At 55.5% G+C, this 19317-nt stretch overlaps 1 protein-coding gene across 1 annotated transcript; it reads left to right on the top strand.

The window, feature by feature from the left end:
• The first annotated feature begins 13776 nt into the window (after positions 1 to 13776).
• Positions 13777 to 19026, top strand: ZBTB45 (zinc finger and BTB domain containing 45). Its single transcript, XM_089901992.1, has 2 exons — positions 13777 to 17304; positions 17929 to 19026. The coding sequence occupies exons 1-2, from the start codon at positions 16020 to 16022 to the stop codon at positions 18183 to 18185; spliced, it is 1542 nt and encodes a 513-aa protein (XP_089758118.1). The 5' UTR covers positions 13777 to 16019; the 3' UTR covers positions 18186 to 19026.
• The last annotated feature ends 291 nt before the right edge of the window (positions 19027 to 19317 follow it).

Below are 19317 nucleotides of genomic sequence, written 5' to 3' on the forward strand. Positions count from 1 at the left end.
GAATTCTGTCAGATGGGGGAAGCTAGGCCTGGAGGAGGAATCCTATTCGAGAGAAACGGGGGTGGGGCAGGGTACGTGGGGAGAGAGGAGTCCTGTCTGAGCTGAGAAGGAGGGAAGCAGGGCCTAAGGCTGGAGCTGGCGGAGGAGGGGTCCTGACGGAGAGGAAAGCAAGATCAGTGGGAAGGGATCCCGTCGGAGGTGGGAGTGGGGCCTGTGGGAGGGGATCCTCTCTGAAGTCACTAGGCACGGAGAATACTTGAGGCAAGGGTGCCTTGGAGCCTCTGCCTGGGGTGGGCCTTCGTCCCTGTGCAGGGCTCCTCAGTCCTGCGGTTGCCAGTCCAGGGGGAGGCTTGGGCGGCAGCTTTGAGACGATGCAGAGAATCTGGAGGGCCGGCACGTCCAGCCCCCAGGCCCTACTCCGCCTCGCGCGGGCTCGACCGCGCAAAAGCTTCAGGGGAGCGGGGCGCAGCCTCCCCCACCCCAGCTCCCCTAGGCGCCCACACGCGGTGTAGGTGGCGGTGGTGGAAGTGCGTCCGGCGCTGCTCTTGTTCCCGCAGGGCCTGGGGGGAACTCGGGCCTATTGTCTCCGCGCCTGCCTTTGTTCCAGCTCGAGTGCGGCCCCCAAATCCGGGCCCCGCCCCGCCCCTTCAGCCGCCGGAGCGCCCACCGCCCGGTCCGCGCGAGGCCCCTCCCCCCCCGACTGGCCCGCCCCGGCTCAGCCCCTCCCCCCGAGGCCTGGGCTGCAGACCGTCGCCTCCTTCCTCCGACAACTGGGAAGCAAAGTTGGTGGCTGGCAGCGCCCAAGTTGAGGTGCGGAATCCTTTAGTGATATTTGTTAAGTACTTTCCATGCCCCCTCCCGCTCTCTGCGCTGGGCCCCAAAATCACCGGGTTGTGTGGGGTAGAGATGATCCATACCTACCCTGGCTGCCCAACCCCGCCCGGGCAGATGCGGGGCTGTCGAGGGCCAGACAGTCACAATAAGTAGGTGATGGTAAAGAGTGTAGGAGTGGACTTGCCTCGGGGCTGCCCCCAAACACCTGGGGGAAGAACCGTTCAGGGGAGAAACAAGTGCAAAGGCCCGGAGGCAGACAGGCACACCCGGAGGAGTGACAGGAAGAGTGGTGGGAGATGCCTAGAGGTTGCTGGACAGCTTGCTGGGGATGGGTTGGGCCCTCCGGTTGCCCCTGGTATGGTCCCTTCACTAGACCTTGGCAACTGTTTCAGAACAGCATCCGTGCGGGCAGGTTCACCTGGAAATCAGGCTCAGGCAAACTCAGGGAAGCGCACGGGAGCATCCTGGGACTGGCCGAGCCAGAGTGGGCATACAGGAGGGCAAGGCCAGGCCAGAACCCTTCCTCAGAGGCCCTCTCCAAGGAGCCAGCCTGTCCAGAGGTGAGTGGCAGGACATGGGCACATCTTGACTCTGCCTCCCAGTGGGCCAGTGTCATCGTATACTCTCATCCCCTGTGTGCCTTGTCCACCCTTCACAGGCATCTCACCCTTTCCAATCCTGGACCACTGGAAACTGCCTATATCCTGGCTTTGCAGACAGGGCTCAAGGGGTGAAGCAATGTGTAGGAGGTGCCAGCCAGACCACCACCCATTGCAGGCACCTGCCTGCAGACAGCCATCCTTACTGCCTCTTCACTTCCCAAACTCTGCGCTTGCTCCCGATTCTCCCTCTGACCTTCAGGTGTCACCCCCAAAGCCACTTCCTGGGGAAGCCTTGTAGCTGCATCACTCTGATCTCTTTCTCCATCTTCACAGGTTTCATTTGGGAACTAGGCGATTGTGGTAGTTGCACAACATCATGAATGTACTTAATGCCACTGAATTGTATACTTACAAAGCGTTGAAATGGCAATTTTTTTTTAAATTTTTTTTTTGGCTGCGTTGGGTCTTTGTTGCTGCGCGCGGACTTTCTCTAGTTGCGGCGAGCGGGTTTCTCATTGCGGTGGCTTCTCATTGCGGAGCACGAGCTCTAGGCGCGCGGGCTTCAGTAGTTGTGGCACGCGGGCTTCAGTAGTTGTGGCTCTCAGGCTCAGTAGTTGTGGCTCGCTGGTTCTAGAGCGCAGGGTCAGGAGTTGTGGTGCACGGGCTTAGTTGCTCCGAGGCATGTGGGATCTTCCTGGACCAGGGCTCGAACCCGTGTCCCCTGCATTGGCAGGAGGATTCTTAACCACTGCGCCACCAGGGAAGTCCCTGAAATGGCAATTTTATATGTATTTTAGCACACACATAAAAATCAGATTTTGGTGAGTCTGTCCCTTCTGACCTCTGACCTCACCGCTTGGCTCCAGCCATACAGGCTGACCTGTTGTTCCCACCTCACAGCCTTTGCACTTGCCGTTCCTTCTAGCCAGAATGTTCTTCCCACCTCCCCTTCTGGCTGGCTCCTTCTCTTCCTTCACATTTCAACTAGTGAGAATCACAAGGAAGTGAGCTCCAAACTGTTTACGTCACTGCTGCGTCTGCCATGTCTTGCTTGGGGCCTGCTCCACAGTGGGCACTCAGTCAGTGAGTAAAAGGACAAACAAATGCATGAAGATAATGACTGTCTCTACCCGGCCAGTTTTGTGGGCTACAAGATAAGGTTTGAGTTCTATTACTTTTTAAGCTTTCTTTTTAAATTGTGTTAAAACTCACGTAATATCAAATCCATCAATTTAGCTATTTTGAAGTGTAAGTTCAGTGTTATTTCATACATGTTGTGCAACCACCAGTTCATCTAATTCCAGAACGTTTTCATCACCCCAAAAGGAAACCCAGTATCCATCAGCACTTACCCCCCATTCCCGCTTCCACCGGCCCCCAGCAGTGACTACGCTGCGTTCTGTTTCTATGGACTTTTAAACCTTTTGATGGAGGCTTATGATGTATAGAGAAAAGCCTACACAGTGTACGTACAGCGAGCACCCTTGGTAACCAGCTCTGATAGCAAAACACAGAATGTCTCTGGCTCTCAGAAGCCTTCCACACCCCTGGCATCTGCCGCCATCCTGACTTCTCCCACCCCGGACAGGCTTTCCTGGTATACATACGGAACCACACACAGTTTGCATGTCCACACCGTGTGTTCACACGCCTTCTTCCCCGCGTTCACATTCACTTCACATTCACGTGGCTGTGTGTGGCCTTGATTCCCTCTGTGCCCACAAATATCCTACAGTTTGTTTACATGTTCTCCTCTTGGCGGCGCTTGGGTCTCTGTCCTGCTTGTGCTGCAAGCACAGTAGGGCTGCAGCAGCACCATAAGTGGCTTTTTTTTTTTTTTCGTCGCCAGGCGGCTTGCAGGGTCAACCAGAGACTGAGCCTGGGCCACAGCAGTGAAAGTGCCGAGTCCTAACCACTGGACCACCAGGGAACTCCCAGTTCATGGCTTTTGGCTGGGCTTTTATTTCACTGTAAGGCGCTAACAGAAGGGTTTAGAATATGGCAGGATCGGACGCCCATTTTAAGTGTTCTAGGTAGGGAATGGATGGTAGGAGCTGGAAAGCAGAAGGTAAGCGTCCATGCCGGCCAGGCAGAGAAGGCACTAGATCCCCTAAAACCACGCTTTAAAGTAACTATGGTTCAGGAGTTCCCTGGTGGTCCAGTGGTTAGGACTCTGCACTTCCACTGCAGGGGGCACGGGTTTGATCCCTGGTTGATCCCGCAAGACGCCTGGCGTGGTCAAAAATAAATAAATAAAATTAATTAATTCATTAATTTAATTAAACAACTATGGTTCCTCCATTAGCTTCCTGTGGCTACTGTAACACATTACCACAAACTTGGTACCTTAAAACAAAACTTTAGGGACTTTGCTGGTGGCGCAGTGGTTGAGAATCCGTGTGCCAACACAGGGGACACGGGTTCGAACCCAGGTCCGGGAAGATCCCACATGCCATGGAGCAACTAAGCGCATGAGCCACAACTACTGAGCCCGCGGGTCGCAACTACTAAAGCCCGTGCACCTAGAGCCTGTGCTCCTCAACAAAGAGAAGCCACCACAATGAGATGCCCTCACACCACGACAAAGAGCAGCCCCTGCTTGCTGCAACTAGAGAAAGCCCGTGCGCAGCAACAAAGACCCAATGTAGCCAAAAATAAATAAATAAATAAATTTATATTTAAAAAAATTTAATTCACAGTTCTGGAGGCCAAAATTATGAAATCTAAATGTTAGGGCCACACTTCCTCTGAAGCCTCTAGGGGTGAATCCTTCCTCACCTCTTCCAGTTTCTGGTGGCTCCAGGGGTACCTAGGCTTGTGGCTGCATCACATCAGTCTTCAAGGTCCACATCTTCAAATCACTCTCTGTTCCAACTTCATACTGACTTTTCCTCTGTTTGTCCTTCTATGGACAGAAGTGTGTCCACCCCAAAATATAATGTGATAGTATTTGGTCATGGGGCCTTTGGGAAGTAATTAGGGTTAGATGATGTCATGAGAGAGGAGCTCTGATAATGGGATTAGTGTCCTATTAAGAAGAGGCACCAGGGAGTTCCCTGGTGTCCTAGCGGTTAGGATTCCGGGCTTCCACTGCCGTGGCCAGGGTTCAACTCCTGGTCGGAGGGACTGAGATCCTGCAAGCCGCATGGTGCAGCCAAAAATAAATAAATTTTTTTAAAAAGAGGGGGAGACACCAGAGAGTTTGCTGTGGTCACAAAGAAGAGGTCACGTGAGCGTACAGCAATACAGCAGGCTTCTCCAAGCCAAGAGAAGGGGCTTCAGAATGAAACATACCTTGCCGGCACTTTGATCTTGGACTTCCCAGCCTCCAGAATTGTGAGAAGTAAATTTCTGTCCTTTGAGTCACCTAGTCTATAGTATTTTGTTATGGCAGCCAAGCCCAACTAAGACAGTTGACAAATTTCCCTCTGCCACTCTTGTAAGGATGCATGTGAATTTACGTTTAGAGCCCACCCAAATAACAAAGAATGATTTCCCCGCTTCCAGATCCTTAATCACAATTGCCAAGATTCCCTTTCCTGATAAGGTAACACTTCCAGGTTCTGAGGATTAGGATGTGTATATCTTTGGAGCCACCTTTCTGCCTATTGCAGCCCACATTCCACGGATGGGAAAACTGGTCTCCAGAGAGTAGAAGGTGTCATCCAGGGCCGCACAGCCTGCATGAGTTCAACCCAGTTCTGGGGAATCTCTGGCCCCCAGGGAGGGCAGGGAGGGAAAGGACAGGACACAACCAGAGCCCAGAGTTTCAGCCCTTTCCCTGCAGTTAGGAACCAGGGCTCCTGGGAGACAGCATTCCAGGGAAAGCCCCAGGTGAGCCCCAGGAGCACGAAAGAAACCTGTTAAAAGGACACAGAAGCCATACATGATGATACGACTCAAGCATCAGAAAAACAATGACTGTCATTGACTGACACACAATGAATCCACCCTATCCATGAGTTAAGGGTTCTCAAAAGGAAGAGTTGAAAAATAAGCCCATCTGTCACCACATGGTGCTGCTTTTTTTTTCTCTTTTTTAGTATATTTATTTATTTTTGGCTGTGTTGGGTCTTTGCTGCTGCACACGGGCTTTCTCTAGTTGCCGCGGGCGGGGGCTGCTCTTTGTTGCGGTGTGCAGGCTTCTCATTGCGGTGGCTTCTCTTGTTGCAGAGCGCGGGCTCTAGGCATGCGGACTTCAGTAGTGGTGGCACGCGGGCTTAGTAGTTGTGGCGCACGGGCTTGGTTGCTCCGCAGCATGTGGGACCCTCCCGGACCAGGGCTTGAACCCAATGTCCCCTGCCTTGGCAGGCAGATTCTTAACCACTGTACCACCAGGGAAGTCCCCATGGTGCTGCTTTTAAGGCAGCTCCTCACTCTGAGAATTCAGCACCGATTCTGCCTCCCCAATGGAACCTGTATTTCAGGGAACACATGGCCCCAGTCCTTGATGAGATAATTAAATGCTAGAGTTTGGAAAACATCACTTCCCAAGTGGTAATGAGATTCCTGAGCAGGCTAGGATTATCTGGTGTACATGCTATGAGGTGAATGGAGGGTGGGGTGTCAATGTGGACATCTGGGGGTGGGGACACACGAGTGAGCAGAGCCAGGCTGTTACTGCCCTCTTGTTAGGGTCAGCAGCACCGAGGTCCTGCATGGGATGCAATGGTGCCCATCTAACACCTCCTGTGAGGGGTTCTAGCCAACAATATTTGGCCCAAAGCCCAGCGAGTCTTTAGATCTAATTTTCCATCCGTGGGCGCTAAAGGGGATGTTGGGGGGAGGGAGAGAGGCCATCTGGATGGGGCGTGTCCTGCTAGAAGCCAGGGTCCACTGTGCCCGCCCAGTCCTCACTGAGGGGCTGTGTCTCTAGCCAGACGTTGGAGCAGTTGCTGCTGGGGCTGGAGCAGAAATGGACACAGACCACACAAAGGAAGTTTTAAGGTAGAGGGAAATGCTCTAAAACTGAATAGTGGCGATGGCTGCACGATATGAATATTAATCTACTACAAGTCTTTGAAGGGTACCTGCTGTGGGTGTACGTTATGGCATATAAATTCCACTTCAGTACAACTGTTGAAAAAGGAGGGCAGGTCCAAAGAAGATATACAAATGGCCCGGACAATAAGCACATGAAAAGACATTCCGCATCATTAGTCATTAGGGAAATGCGAACCAAACCACAGTGAAGTACTGATTCACACCCACGTAGGATGGCTTCAAAAAAAAAATGAAAAAAACAAGTGCTGGCAGGGATGTGGAGAAATTGGAACCCTCCTACATTGCTGGTGGGAACGTAAAATAGTGCAGCCATCCTGGAAAAAAGTTTGGCAGTTCCTCAAATGGCTAAACATAGATTTAACTTGTTGATCTAGCAATTAATTCCTAGGTATGTATCCAAAGGAATTGAAAAAGGTGTTCAAACAAATCCTGGTACAGGACTGTTCACAGCAGCACTATTCACGATAGCCAAAGGCGGAAACAACCCGAATGTCCACCAATTGATGAATGGAAAAATAGATGTGGTATTTCCATACAATGGAGTCTTAGCCATAAAAAAGAACAAAGTACTGGTATGTGCCACAACATACATGAACCTTGAAAACGTTATGCTAAGTGAAAAACTCAGACACAAAGGACCACATATTGTATGATTCTATTTTTATGAAGTATCCAGAATATGCAAATTCATAGAGACATAGAGATTATTCATTGCCAGGGGCTGGAGGGAGGGGAAGATGAGGAGCTACTGGAGTGAGGAAAATGTTTTGGAACTAAATGGAGGTGGTGGTTACACCACTTGCAACTATACTAAAATCCACAGAGGACTTCCCTGGCGGTCCAGCGGTTAGGACTCCATGCTTCCAATGCAGGGGGCACAGGATTGATCACTGGTTGGGGAAGTTTGCAGGCCACGTGGCACAGCCAAAAAAAAAAAAAAATACAAACAAACAAAAAATAAAATCCATTGAAGTGTTCACTTTAAAATGGTTAATTTTTGTGTTATGTGAATCACCTTAATTTTAAAAGGAGAGGTGAGGCTTCCAGATCAATAGGGAGCAAAAGACTTGAGCCATCCTGAATGGGTCCTGGGCAGGGACAAACCAGCCATCAGGGCCTGTTTGTGGACAGCTGGTGACGTGGGGATGTGGATTAGACATGCTAAGGAGTCAAGGAAGCTTCCAAAGACAGGCAACTAGGCAACCTCCTTGTTTTTAAAAGATGAATCCGGAGGTTAAAAGAATTAACCAAAGAAGACATAAGGATGGCCAACAGCCACATGAAAAGATGCTCAACATCGCTAATGATTAGAGAACTGCAAATGAAAACTACAGTGAGGTACCACCTCACACTCGTCAGAGTGGCCATCATTAAAAAGGCTACAAATAATAAATGCTGGACAGGGTGTGGAGAAAAGTGAATGCTCCTACACTGTTGGTGAGAATGTAAATTGATACAGTCACTATGGAAAACAGTATGGGGGTTCCTTAAAAAACTAAAAATAGAGTTGCCATATGATCCAGCAATCTCACTCCTGGGCATATATCTGGATAAAACTATAATTCAGGGCTTCCCTGGTGGCGCAGTGGATAAGAATCCGCCTGCCAATGCCGGGGACACGGGTTCGATCCCTGGTCCGGGAAGATCCCACATGCCACGGAGCAACTAAGCCCATGCGTCACAACTACTGAGCCCGCGTGCCTAGAGCCCATGCTCTGCAACAAGAGAAGCCGCTGCAATGAGAAGCCTGCGCACTGTAATGAAGAGTAGCCCCAGCCACAACTAGAGAAAGCCCGTGCACAGCAACGAAGACCCAACGCAGCCAAAAAAAAAACAACAAAAAAAACCTATAATTCAAAAAGATACACGCAGGGACTTCCCTGGCAGTCCAGTGGTTAAGACTCTGCTTTCCAATGCAGGGGACACAGGTTCAGTCCCTGGTCGGGGAACTAAGATCCCACATGCCTCACAGCACGGCCAAAAAAAAAAAAAAAGAAAAAGAAAAAAAAAGATACATGCATCCCAATGTTCACAGCAGCACTATTTACAATAGCCAAGACATGGAAACAACCTAAATGTCCATCAACAGATGAATGGATAAAGAAGATGTGGTACAGGGACTTCCCTGGCGGTCCGGTGGGCAAGACTCTGCTCTCCTAATGCAGCGGTCCCAGGTTCGATCCCTGGTCAGGGAACTAGATCCCACATGCATGCCACAACTAAGAAGTCCACGTGACGCAACTAAGACCCAGCACAGTCAAAATAAATAAATAAAATAAAGTAAAAATAAAATTAAAAAGATGTGGTACATATATACAATGGAATAACACTCAGTCCTAAAAAATAATGAAATAATGTCATTTGCAGCAACATGTATGGACCTAGAGATTATCATACTAATTGAACTAAGCCAGACAGAGAAAGACAAGTACTGTATGATTTCACTTATATGTGGAATCTAAAATATGACACAAATGAACCTATCTACGGAACAGAAACAGACTCACAGACATAGAGAACAGACTTGCAGTTGCCAAGGGGAGGGGGGTGGGGGAGGAATGGATTGGGAGTTTGGGATTAGCAGATGCACACTAGTATATATTGGATGGATAAGAAACAAGGTCCTACTGTATAGCACAGGGAACTATATTCAATGTCCTGTGATAAACGGTAATGGAAAAGAATATGAAAAACAATTGTATATATATATATGTATAACTGAATCACTGTGCTGAACAGCAGAAATTAACACAACATTGTAAATCAACTATACTTCAAGAAAAATAAAATAAAATAAAAAGAGTTAGGACTTCCCAGGTCATCCAGTGGGTAGGACTCCACGCTCCCACTGCAGGGGGCTGGGGTTTGATCCCTGGTCGAGGCACTAGATCCTGCACGCATGCCACAACTAAGAAGTCTGCATGCTGCAACTAAGACCTGGTGCAGCCAAAATATATAAATTAAAAGAAAAAAGAAAAAACAGAAGAGTTAATCAGTGTCTTAAACACAAAGAGGGCAGAGTGGAGGGAACCAGGTCTGGGTGGGCGTCAGCCACCATGGACCCAGCAGGAACACAGCCTGGAAAAGCAGGCCTGGGAGGTTTCTGCATTAGTCACCCACCTCGGCAGGGAAGTGATTTTCAGACCTGAAGCCAAGGGTACAGCTCCTGAATGGAAAACAAGGAACAATCCAACCAGACGAAATTCACATCTGGGTGGCTGGCACACCAGCCTGAGGCAAAGTGATGGAGACCCCATATTGTGCCGTTTCATTGCTATGAAATGTCCAGCACAGGCAAATCTATAGAGACATTAGATTTGCAGCTGCCTGAGACAGGGTGGGAACAGAGACTCGCAGTAGATGGGCAGAAGATTTCATTGGGAATGGCAGAAATGTTCTAAAACAGGAGGATGCTAAGTGTTACAGAAAATGGTAGATTTACTAAAAATGACTGGATCATATGTGCACTTGAGATGGGAGAATCCTATCAGAGAGTTTGGTGTTCAGAAGTAGGAAAGGTGGACTTCCCTGGTGGCGCAGTGGGTAAGAATCCGCCTGCCAATGCAGGGGACACGGGTTTGAGCCCTGCTCCGGGAAGATCCCACATGCCACGGAGCAACTAAACCCATGCACCACAACTACTGAGCCTGTGTGCCACAGCTACGGAAGCCCGCGCACCTAGAGCCTGTGCTCAACAAAGAGAAGCCACCGCAATGAGAAGCCCGCAGACTGCAACGAAGAGCAGCTCCTTCTCAAGGCAACTAGAGAAAAGCCCACGCACAGCAACGAAGACCCAACACAGCCAAAAATAAGTAAATTTTTTTAAAAAGTAGTTTAAGAAAAAAAAAAAAAAGGAAGTAGGAAAGGCTGTACTGGGCCCCTGTGCCAGGGTGCCAGGAACTCCCAGCCCCAGGGCACCGAGGAGCAATGATGGATGGGAGGGGAAGGGATTAGAACATTGATTAAAACAAACATTTTAATCTGGCCTCAGGGATGCATTAAACCGGGATGGAACAAGAGGCCATAAGGACAGAATTGCCTAGGTGTGCCACCTCCCAGGGCTTTCCCCTTCACCTACAAGCTTTACTTAAGAAAAAAAAAAAAAAAAAGGTTTTTACTTGAAAAAAATATTTTTAGTGTACTAAAAACAGGAGGAAAAAAAAGGACAAAACAAGAATATTTGCTAATTTGAGAGTGTGAGTGGTCCGGTGTGTGCTCTACTGTTTTCTGTTTCTTGGGGGTTTTTTTTGGTTTGGTTTTGTTTTTGAATTTCTGAATTTTATTTTATTTATTTTTTATACAGCAGGTTCTTATTAGTTATCTATTTTATACATATTAGTGTATATATGTCAATCCCAATCTCCCAGTTCATCCCACCACCCCCCCGCCACTTTCCCCCCTTGGTGTCCATATGTTTGTTCTCTACATCTGTGTCTCTATTTCTGCCCTGCAAACCGGTTCGTCTGTACCACTTTTCTAGGTTCCACATATTTGGGTTTTTTAACTTTTGAAAATTAATCCAAGGGCCCGGTACGTGACCTAGGTGCAGGGACCCTGGAGAAGCGACATCGGTAGCTGTGCAGTTAAGATTGTTATTTCAGTTTAGGTCTCCTCCTCCCCACAGTTTCCTCAGGCCACAGGGCTAGTAGGAGGTTCGTTGTCTTTCATATATAAAAGCAAATTGAAGTAGCAATTATTCCCCCCCCCCACCTCTACCCCCTCAGTGACAGTCCTTGATGTCTATCTGGATGTTTCTTTCCTTCTAGGGCCTTTCTGGTGTATTAGGGATCCTGCCCCTGCCCCTCCCCCAGCCCAAAGGGCTCTCCATTTCCTCTCAGCACGTCTGGAGGGCTAAACTCTCCACTGCTGGTACCTGCCTTGCCAGGGACCTCCCTCGGTCTCCACCCAGTTTCCTGGGGACATCCTTGGTGTCTAACCCCGGGCTGGCCGAGGGAAGCTCCTGGCAGACTGAGGTGTGTGCCTGAGTCTTGGGCCCTGCATCCCACACCTGGCACAGTCCAGAACCACTAGGATAGGGCTGGGCTTGGAGACCTGAACACTGGGCTTCCCCCGTGGACAGTGGCTGGCACGGCAGGAGGTTGGAAAGAGGCTGGGGACCCTGGTTGAGCTGGGAGGAGGGGCTGAGCCTCCTGACTGCTGACATAAACTGTAGGGGCTTCCCTGGCCGTCCTGTGGTGAGGATTCCATGCTCTCAGTTGCGGGGGGTGGGGCACGTGTTTGATCCCAGGTCGGGGAACTGGGATCCCTCAAGCCGTGCAGTGCGGCCAAAAAATAAGCAAATAAATAAAACGAAAACTCTGTGTGTGTGTTGGGTGGCTGGGGGTGGTGGCCTGCCTCCCCGCTCAGGAGGCCCAGTCATGTGGGAGCTCAATTTCCTCTGCTCCTTTCATGTGTCTGTGATAGCCCTGAGCTCTCGGCTTCTTCCCTTCAGTGTGGCCTTCTCATCCCCACCGCCTCCAAGACTCTCAGACCTGGTCGGGAGCTTGCCATATTGGCAGGCCACACGGGCCCACCCCTGGCATCTTAAACCTGCGTCCTCAGCCACACTATTTATTCTTCGAGATGCTCCCACAATCACAGGCCAAGGTCTTTGGAGAGAAAAGCAAAATAGACATTTTCTGGGCCTCCCTGGTGGTGCAGTGGTTGGGAGTCCGCCTGCCGATGCAGGGGGGTGTGGTTTCGTGCCCCGGTCTGGGAGGGTCCCGCGTGCCACGGAGCGGCTGGGCCCGTGAGCCGTGGCCGCTGAGCCTGCACGTCCGGAGCCTGTGCTCCGCGACGGGAGAGGCTGCGACAGTGAGAGGCCCGCGTGCCGCAGAAAAAAAAAAAAGACATTTTCTGAAGGCTTGTATCGCTGGAGGCCACTGCTCCCATCTCCTTTGCAGCCTGAGAGGGGTCGGGGCTTGGGTGTTTCCTCTTGTCTCTCACACTCCTTCAGGACCAGGTCCTCCATCGCACCCTCATCTGCTGAGAACGTTTCTGAAGCCGCGCGTGTCCTCTCCTTCCTACCCTGACTCTGCCCGCACCTGGCCTCCCCTGCTGAGGTCTGAGCCGCCACTGCTGCCTTCGGGACCTCTTATGTGTGCTGCCCCACTAGGTCCACTGTCCTCCCATTTGGGTCGCAGTGGCAATAGTTGTCTGTCAAGGTGAAGGACACAGATGAACCCCTAGTCTCACAGGTCGAGGTGGGCACAGCAAGGGGCCTGTGAAGCCAGAGAGGAATGAACAGCGATAGGAACTGGGTAGAGGAGGTTGGATGGAAGAAGACCCAGTGAGCCGGGCAGGCCATCGTGGAGGACTTAGATTCTGAACAACGACAATGAGGACAATGAGGCCACGGGACTGGGATTTTAAGGAGGTTCCTCGGGGCATGGGCCATGGAATGCTTCCCACCTGGCACATCCCCTCCCTTCCCTGCCTGGAACACGTCTACAACACAGCCGCTCGCTCGGCAGCTGCCTGAGGCTGGCATGCTGACCTTGTCCTCATACTGGCAGCAGAGAAGTCAGCCCCTCCACTCTGGACTCCACACCTGCTGCACAAGGCATGGGGTCCACTGAGGTCTAGGCACCGCTCCCCCCCGACTCCCCTCCTTCCTTCAGCCCCCATGAGTAGGGCACAAGGCCCAGCCAGCCCACCACTGCAGCCTCACCATCTAGTGGGCCTGGTTCACGGATGTCCTGGACAACCAGCCCCACCTCAAGGCCCTTGCGGATCACGGCTGTTCCTCTGCCCAGACAGCTCTTCCCACAGATTCTGTCCCCTTAAGTGTCTTCTGGTCTTTGGAGTCTGGCTGTTCACCACCCTCCGGGCAGACGTAGGACCCAGCTCACACACATACACACACCCCCACTCCCCTTCTTTTCTCAGCTTCGGCCCAGAGTGTGGCATGCAGAGGGAACTAAGTGAACACTACTCGCCCTGGGGCAGGTGGGCCTGGTGTAGGGGCATCGAGTCTGGCTGCCTCCATCTTCTACCTGGGATCCAGGCTCAGGGCCGGCCCGAGTTGGCGTCCGCTCCCACATCCCACTTGCAGCCCCCAGGCCCCACTCGGGCTGGAGTCCCACACCAGGGGCGAGCCCTACTGCTGCTCCATCCATATGGGTGGAAGGCTGGGGTGCAGTGGGGTTTAAACCTGCCGGGACCCGCCGGGGTCTTCGGAGCCGACCGCCCTCCCACCCTCTTTCCCTCTCACCTTCTTCCGCCCCTTAGCACAGGCGAGTGGGTGCGGCCCACAGATTGACGGCACAGGTTCCGCCCCCGCCCCGTCTCTAGGGCGACACTGCCTGGTTGTCCCAGCCCCTGTGACTTTGCTCGGAAGTGCGACCTTGCAGCGGCGACTAGTCTCCATGGAGACACCGGAAACTTGCTCTGACCTAGTAGTTCGCCGCGCCGCTACAGCGGCGGACTTTGGTTCCGCCGGCGTTGCGGCCCGGAAGTGCGGCCTTGAAAGTGGTGAGCTGGAGGCGGCCACCGCCCGGCCTGGTGCCTGAGGAGGAGCCGGAGGTGGGGTCAGGCGGGCATCCCCCTGCCGCAGGGCCGGCGGGGAGGCCGGGGCGTGCCAGGGGAGGGGCGCCCGCGCTAGGCTTGGAGCGCGCGCCGCAGACGTGAGGGGGCGCTGCAGGACGGGGGCACTTCGCGGGCAAGAGCGCGGAGGCGGGAAACCTAGTCGGCTGGGGCTGGGGCGGGCGCAGCCGGGGCAGGTCAGAGAAGGGGGTGCTGGACTCAGGGTGAGGCGCGGGCAATGGCGCAGAGAACGGGAGAGGGTGCTCGGAGCAAAGTGCATGGCGTGGGCAAAAGCGTGGTGGCGAGGACGCCTGGGTGCAGCGTCTCAAGGTGGGCCTTTGTTCCGAGGCGCCCAGAGGCTCTGCTGCACCTGCACTATAGTTGGAGCCTGCTGGGGAGCACGGCGGGGGTGGATCGGAAAAGGAAGGGTTCAGTCCCTACGGATTGAGGCGCAGGTTTCTGCCCCCGTTGCCCGGGCACGGATTTGAAGTCCTTTAGGTGCTGGGTGAAAAAAGACGGTGAAGGGTGCTTGTGGCAGAGGTAACGGTACGTGCGGAGTTGGCCTGTTTAAGGAATTGCCTGGAGAGCTCTGAGCTAAGGAGGGTCCCGAACTGTTAGATCTGAACAGGCTCCCTCTGGCTGTCGCGTCGGGAATAGACCGGGAGGTGGGGGGACGCGAGGAGGTTACTGGGGCAGTGGAGGTGTGCAAAGTGGTCTGAGGCGTCAGATATGGATCATGAATGGCCCCAGCAAAGGAAAGGATGTTTGGGCTTAAGGCGCCCGAGGGGGTGAGTCTGAGACCGAAGTAGACCCCGAGGAGTTAAGAGAGGCCTCACCTGAGCCAGGCTGGCGCAGAGTGGGTGAGTCTCAGGGTGTGTCTTTTGTCCTGACTGATGCTTCTCCCCTAGACTGGAGGTGTGTGTGGCCTGGGTGTGGGGTGAGCCAGGTATCTAAGACAGAGGGGAAGCTGAGGCCAAGCAAGCATGTTGCCTGTTTGTTGGTGAAGTAGCTGAGCTTCTCAGATTCCCATTGTTCCCAGGGGGGTGGTACCCCTTTCCCTTTCCAGTGCCTGAGGCTGGGCAGTGCTGGGATTTCGAGGCCGCAGTTTAACAAGAAGTGTCCATATTGCTCAGCCATGCTGATCTTGAGGCCTCTGCCGCTCGACCTGCACCCAACCAATCACACACCCCTGCACAGTCCACAAGCCCCCTCTCTATGCCTCACCCACACCCTGCGCCCCACAGGCCCAATCAAGATTCCAGGAAGCATCAGGCTGCAGGAGGCGTCTCCCGCTAGCTGTGCTGGAGCGGGCCAGAGACCATGTATTTTCCTCCCGCAGGGCACCTGCTAGGCTAATGCCCAATCTAGTCTCAACTCTGTGTGACTATGCACACCCCGAATCGCTTAGCCCCAGAGGCGGTTCATGCCAGCCACACCCCTGCGAAGACTTCCATATACACTAGTTAATGTAGCCAGGTTCCGAGGCAGCAGACCTCGGTCTGCACAGGGCCTTGGATGTTCCAAGGTTGGGGGCTGTATCAAGGGGAGATCAAAAAGAAGCCACTCGTGGTGGGAGTCGCAGCCAGCAGGGTGGGGAGTGGGTGAGACGTGGAAGCCTGTTCTAGATAGGGGTCCCCGCCCTCTCCTCCACAGGGTGTCGTGTCAGAGGAGGATGTGGGGAAGGCTATGGATACCAGAGTTCCGGGAAGGGTGGGTGGGGCAAAATAGGGGAAGCGAGCCCTGGAACTCCCCACGCTGGCAGTAAGCAAGACCGGAGGGCAGCAAACCTTTGGTATCCCCAGCCCTCTCACAGCGGTGTGCTGTGGACTTCAGAGGTAGAGGGGGCTGCAGAAGTCCTGGGGCGGGGGCAGGGAGTCCTGCTGTGTTGGGAACCAGGACTTCGAGGGGCCAGGGGCATTGGAGAAGGTTGGGGTTCCTGAAGCCTGGGGGTGTGGTTCACCCTTGGGCCCTGTCCCGCTGAAGGGATGGGAACGCTGGGGCAGGGGGGGATCCCTGGCTGACTTCCTCTTGCCCACACCCGCTGGTCCGGTGCAGATGGCGGCAGCGGAGGCGGTGCACCACATTCACCTGCAGAACTTCTCCCGATCCCTGCTTGAGACCCTCAACGGGCAGCGGCTGGGTGGGCACTTCTGTGACGTGACTGTGCGCATCCGCGAGGCTTCACTGCGTGCACACCGCTGCGTGTTGGCCGCCGGCTCGCCCTTCTTCCAGGACAAATTGCTGCTCGGCCACTCTGAGATCCGCGTGCCGCCTGTGGTGCCCGCGCAGACGGTGCGCCAGCTCGTCGAGTTCCTCTACAGCGGCTCGCTCGTGGTGGCGCAGGGTGAAGCGCTGCAGGTGCTCACGGCCGCGTCGGTGCTGCGCATCCAGACGGTCATAGACGAATGCACGCAAATCATAGCCCGCGCCCGCGCCCCTGCCCCGGGCCCCCCAGCGCCCGCGCCCCTGCCCACGCCCGTGCCCCCGCCGCTCGCGCCCGCGCAGCTGCGCCACCGCCTGCGCCACTTGCTGGCCGCGCGCCCCCCGGGCCACCCCGGTGCCGCGCACACACGCAAGCAGCGCCAGCCCGCGCGCCTGCAGCTGCCCGCGCCCCCCGCGCCTGCCAAGGCGGAGGGATCGGATGCCGACCCCGCCCTGACCGCTGCGCCAGACGACGGCGCGGACGACGACGACGACGAGACCGATGAGGAGACCGACGGCGAGGATGGCGAAGGCGGCGGCCCGGGTGAGGGCCAGGCGCCCCCTTCTTTCCCCGACTGCGCCGCCGGCTTCCTACCCGCGGCCGCGGACGGCGCGCGCGAGGAGCCGCCTGCGCCCGCCGGCCTCTCCGATTACGGTGGCGCCGGGCGGGACTTCCTCCGGGGAACTTCGGCTGCCGAGGACGTGTTCCCCGACAGCTACGTCTCCGCTTGGCAAGACGGAGATCAAACCGCCCCTGAAGGCTGTCCCGCCGAGACCCCTGCCCCGCCCGACTGTGTCCTATCCGGACCCCGCCCACCTGGCGTGAAGACCCCCGGGCCGCCCGTCGCGCTTTTCCCCTTTCATCTGGGCGCTCCCGGGCCGCCAGCGCAACCCCCTCCCGCGCCCTCGGGGCCGGCCCCTGCGCCCCCACCCGCCTTCTACCCAGCGCTCCAGCCGGACGCAGCTCCCAGCGCGCCTCTAGGGGAGGCCCCGGCCCCACCGGCCGCTCCCAGCGCAGCCCCGTCGACCACCCCTGCGCGCGCCCCGGGTGCCGAGCCGCCCGCCTATGAGTGCAGTCACTGCCACAAGACGTTCAGCTCCCGGAAGAACTACACCAAGCACATGTTCATCCACTCGGGTGAGCCGGGCTGGGTCTCTGAGCCCCTCGATCATTGGAGATAGGCTTTTTGTTAATACTTGATGACCCTAGGGGTCAAACACGGCCTGTCTCCCCCTGTCTGATTCAGGGGGAGGGGGCAGCCTACTCTGTCACCCCTGGAACATGATAGCAGCCAGAAGGGAGGGGGTAGGTATGCCGGGGTCTTTCCCAGTGTAAGCGTGCTGGGCCTTGCTAGACTGTCCCCAGAATGGTGGCCAGCGACCAGACAGTCCAGAACGCTCTGTGAGCGCGGCAGGGATGGGGGAGGGGTAGCCCGCGGCCCTGTGCCAGGCACGGTACGGTTTGGGGGCGGGAAGGTCCTTGGAGGTGGGGGTAGACCTGAGTGGTCAGCCTCAGTGGGCAACGATGTCCCAGACCTGCGGGGTTCCCCGCTGGGAGGCTACCTGTTGGAGTTGTGGGTCACAGACTGGCAGTGACATCCCGGTATGACCCTAAGGTTCGGGGAGAGGGGCGTCGCTGCCGGGCGGGGGGATTCCGGATGGATGGCTGGTCCGGTTGGGGAGGGGAGTCCCTGCCTGGCAAAGGCGCCCCGGGGCCCTTCCCCAGCTGACCTGAGTTTGCTGCCCGCCCTGTCGCCCGCAGGGGAGAAGCCCCACCAGTGCGCCGTGTGCTGGCGATCCTTCTCGCTGCGCGACTACCTGCTCAAGCACATGGTCACGCACACGGGCGTGCGCGCCTTCCAGTGCGCCGTCTGCGCCAAGCGCTTCACGCAGAAGAGCTCGCTCAACGTGCACATGCGCACCCATCGGCCGGAGCGCGCGCCGTGCCCCGCCTGCGGCAAGGTCTTCTCGCACCGCGCGCTGCTGGAGCGCCACCTGGCCGCGCACCCTGCGCCCTGATCCGGGCATGGGGCCTGGCCACGCCCACCGAGGGATCGGTCAAGCCCCACCCGCTGTCACGCCTGCCGCGGCCACTTGACCACGTTCCCGCCACCAGCCCACGCTTTCTCCTGAGATCAGGCCCTTCTCCTGCTTCCACCCTTCTCTCCAGCCCAGCCCGCCTTTTTCCTCTCCTCCTACGTACTCAGCCCTCCGGGTGGGGGCTGGCTGGGGATGGTCAGGGACCCGACCACCTCTGAGAACTGGATCATCTCCAACCTGAACTAGGGCTCAACCACGGTGCGGGGCCCAGGATTCATGGCTCCGACTCTGGTTCACGCCCCTCCCCTCCCATGAGTGGGGTGGGGTCTGCTCCCCTGCCCCTGTGTCAGGCCGGGAAATGTCCCCAGCTCCCCGACCCGAGCTAATCCTCCCTCATCTGGCGCCTGGGGCGTCTCAGGTGGGCCCATCATGGACTGAGGCGTGGTCTTGGGACCCCTGCTCTGTAATAAAGGACTGTGGGCCGTGGGGCCGAAAGCTGGAAGCGTGTGCTCCCGGACCCGTGTGTTCCTCTTCCTCACAGACCGTCTGTGGGTGTTGGGCCTCAGTGCCCCTGTCCCTGGCAGCATCCCTGCTGCTCCCTGGGCTCCTTTGGGCTGCGAGCGGATGATCCGCTTTGCCATCTCGCGTCTCTGTTCTCTGGGTGGGAGTGGGGTGCACGTATGACTGGCGCTTGACTCTCCCAGAGCCCTCGGTCCTGTGGGGAGGGGTACAGGCGGGTCTCGGAGAGGGAGGCCACGTGTGGGAAATTCGCAGCCACAATCCCAGCTGCTGCCACCCAAGATAAAGATTTCGAGGCCCCTCCTCCCATATCTTCCAGACAGAATCTCTAGCCTTCAGAGTTCTCCTCCCCTGTCCTGATGGGCATGATGGTTGAGCACCTCACTTTTGGGGGTCCAGGGGGTCTTTGGGGCCAGGCTGCCACTAGGGGGTCCGAGCCCCAGGATAGCTGTCCTGGCCGGCAAGGTCGGGAGTGCCAGGCAGGGCTGGGGTGGGGGCAGGGCAGAAAGCGGCAGCCGGGACCCTTGGGCCGCCCATTGGGCTGCGGAGGATGGCCAACCAGTGTCAGTTCGAGGCTACTCTCCGCGTGCCC

Source organism: Delphinapterus leucas, chromosome 20, assembly GCF_059928025.1.
Source record: "Delphinapterus leucas isolate spDelLeu-1000000601 "Yukka" chromosome 20, BTC_Dleu_Yukka2, whole genome shotgun sequence".
NCBI lineage: Eukaryota > Metazoa > Chordata > Mammalia > Artiodactyla > Monodontidae > Delphinapterus > Delphinapterus leucas.

Bases quoted from the DNA above. Each gene is read 5' to 3' on its own strand.
- ZBTB45 (XM_089901992.1), top strand. From the start codon at position 16,020: ATGGCGGCAGCGGAGGCGGTGCACCACATTCACCTGCAGAACTTCTCC. The intron at 17,305-17,928 runs GTGAGCCGGGCT...TGTCGCCCGCAG, and splicing joins GCACATGTTCATCCACTCGG to GGGAGAAGCCCCACCAGTGC.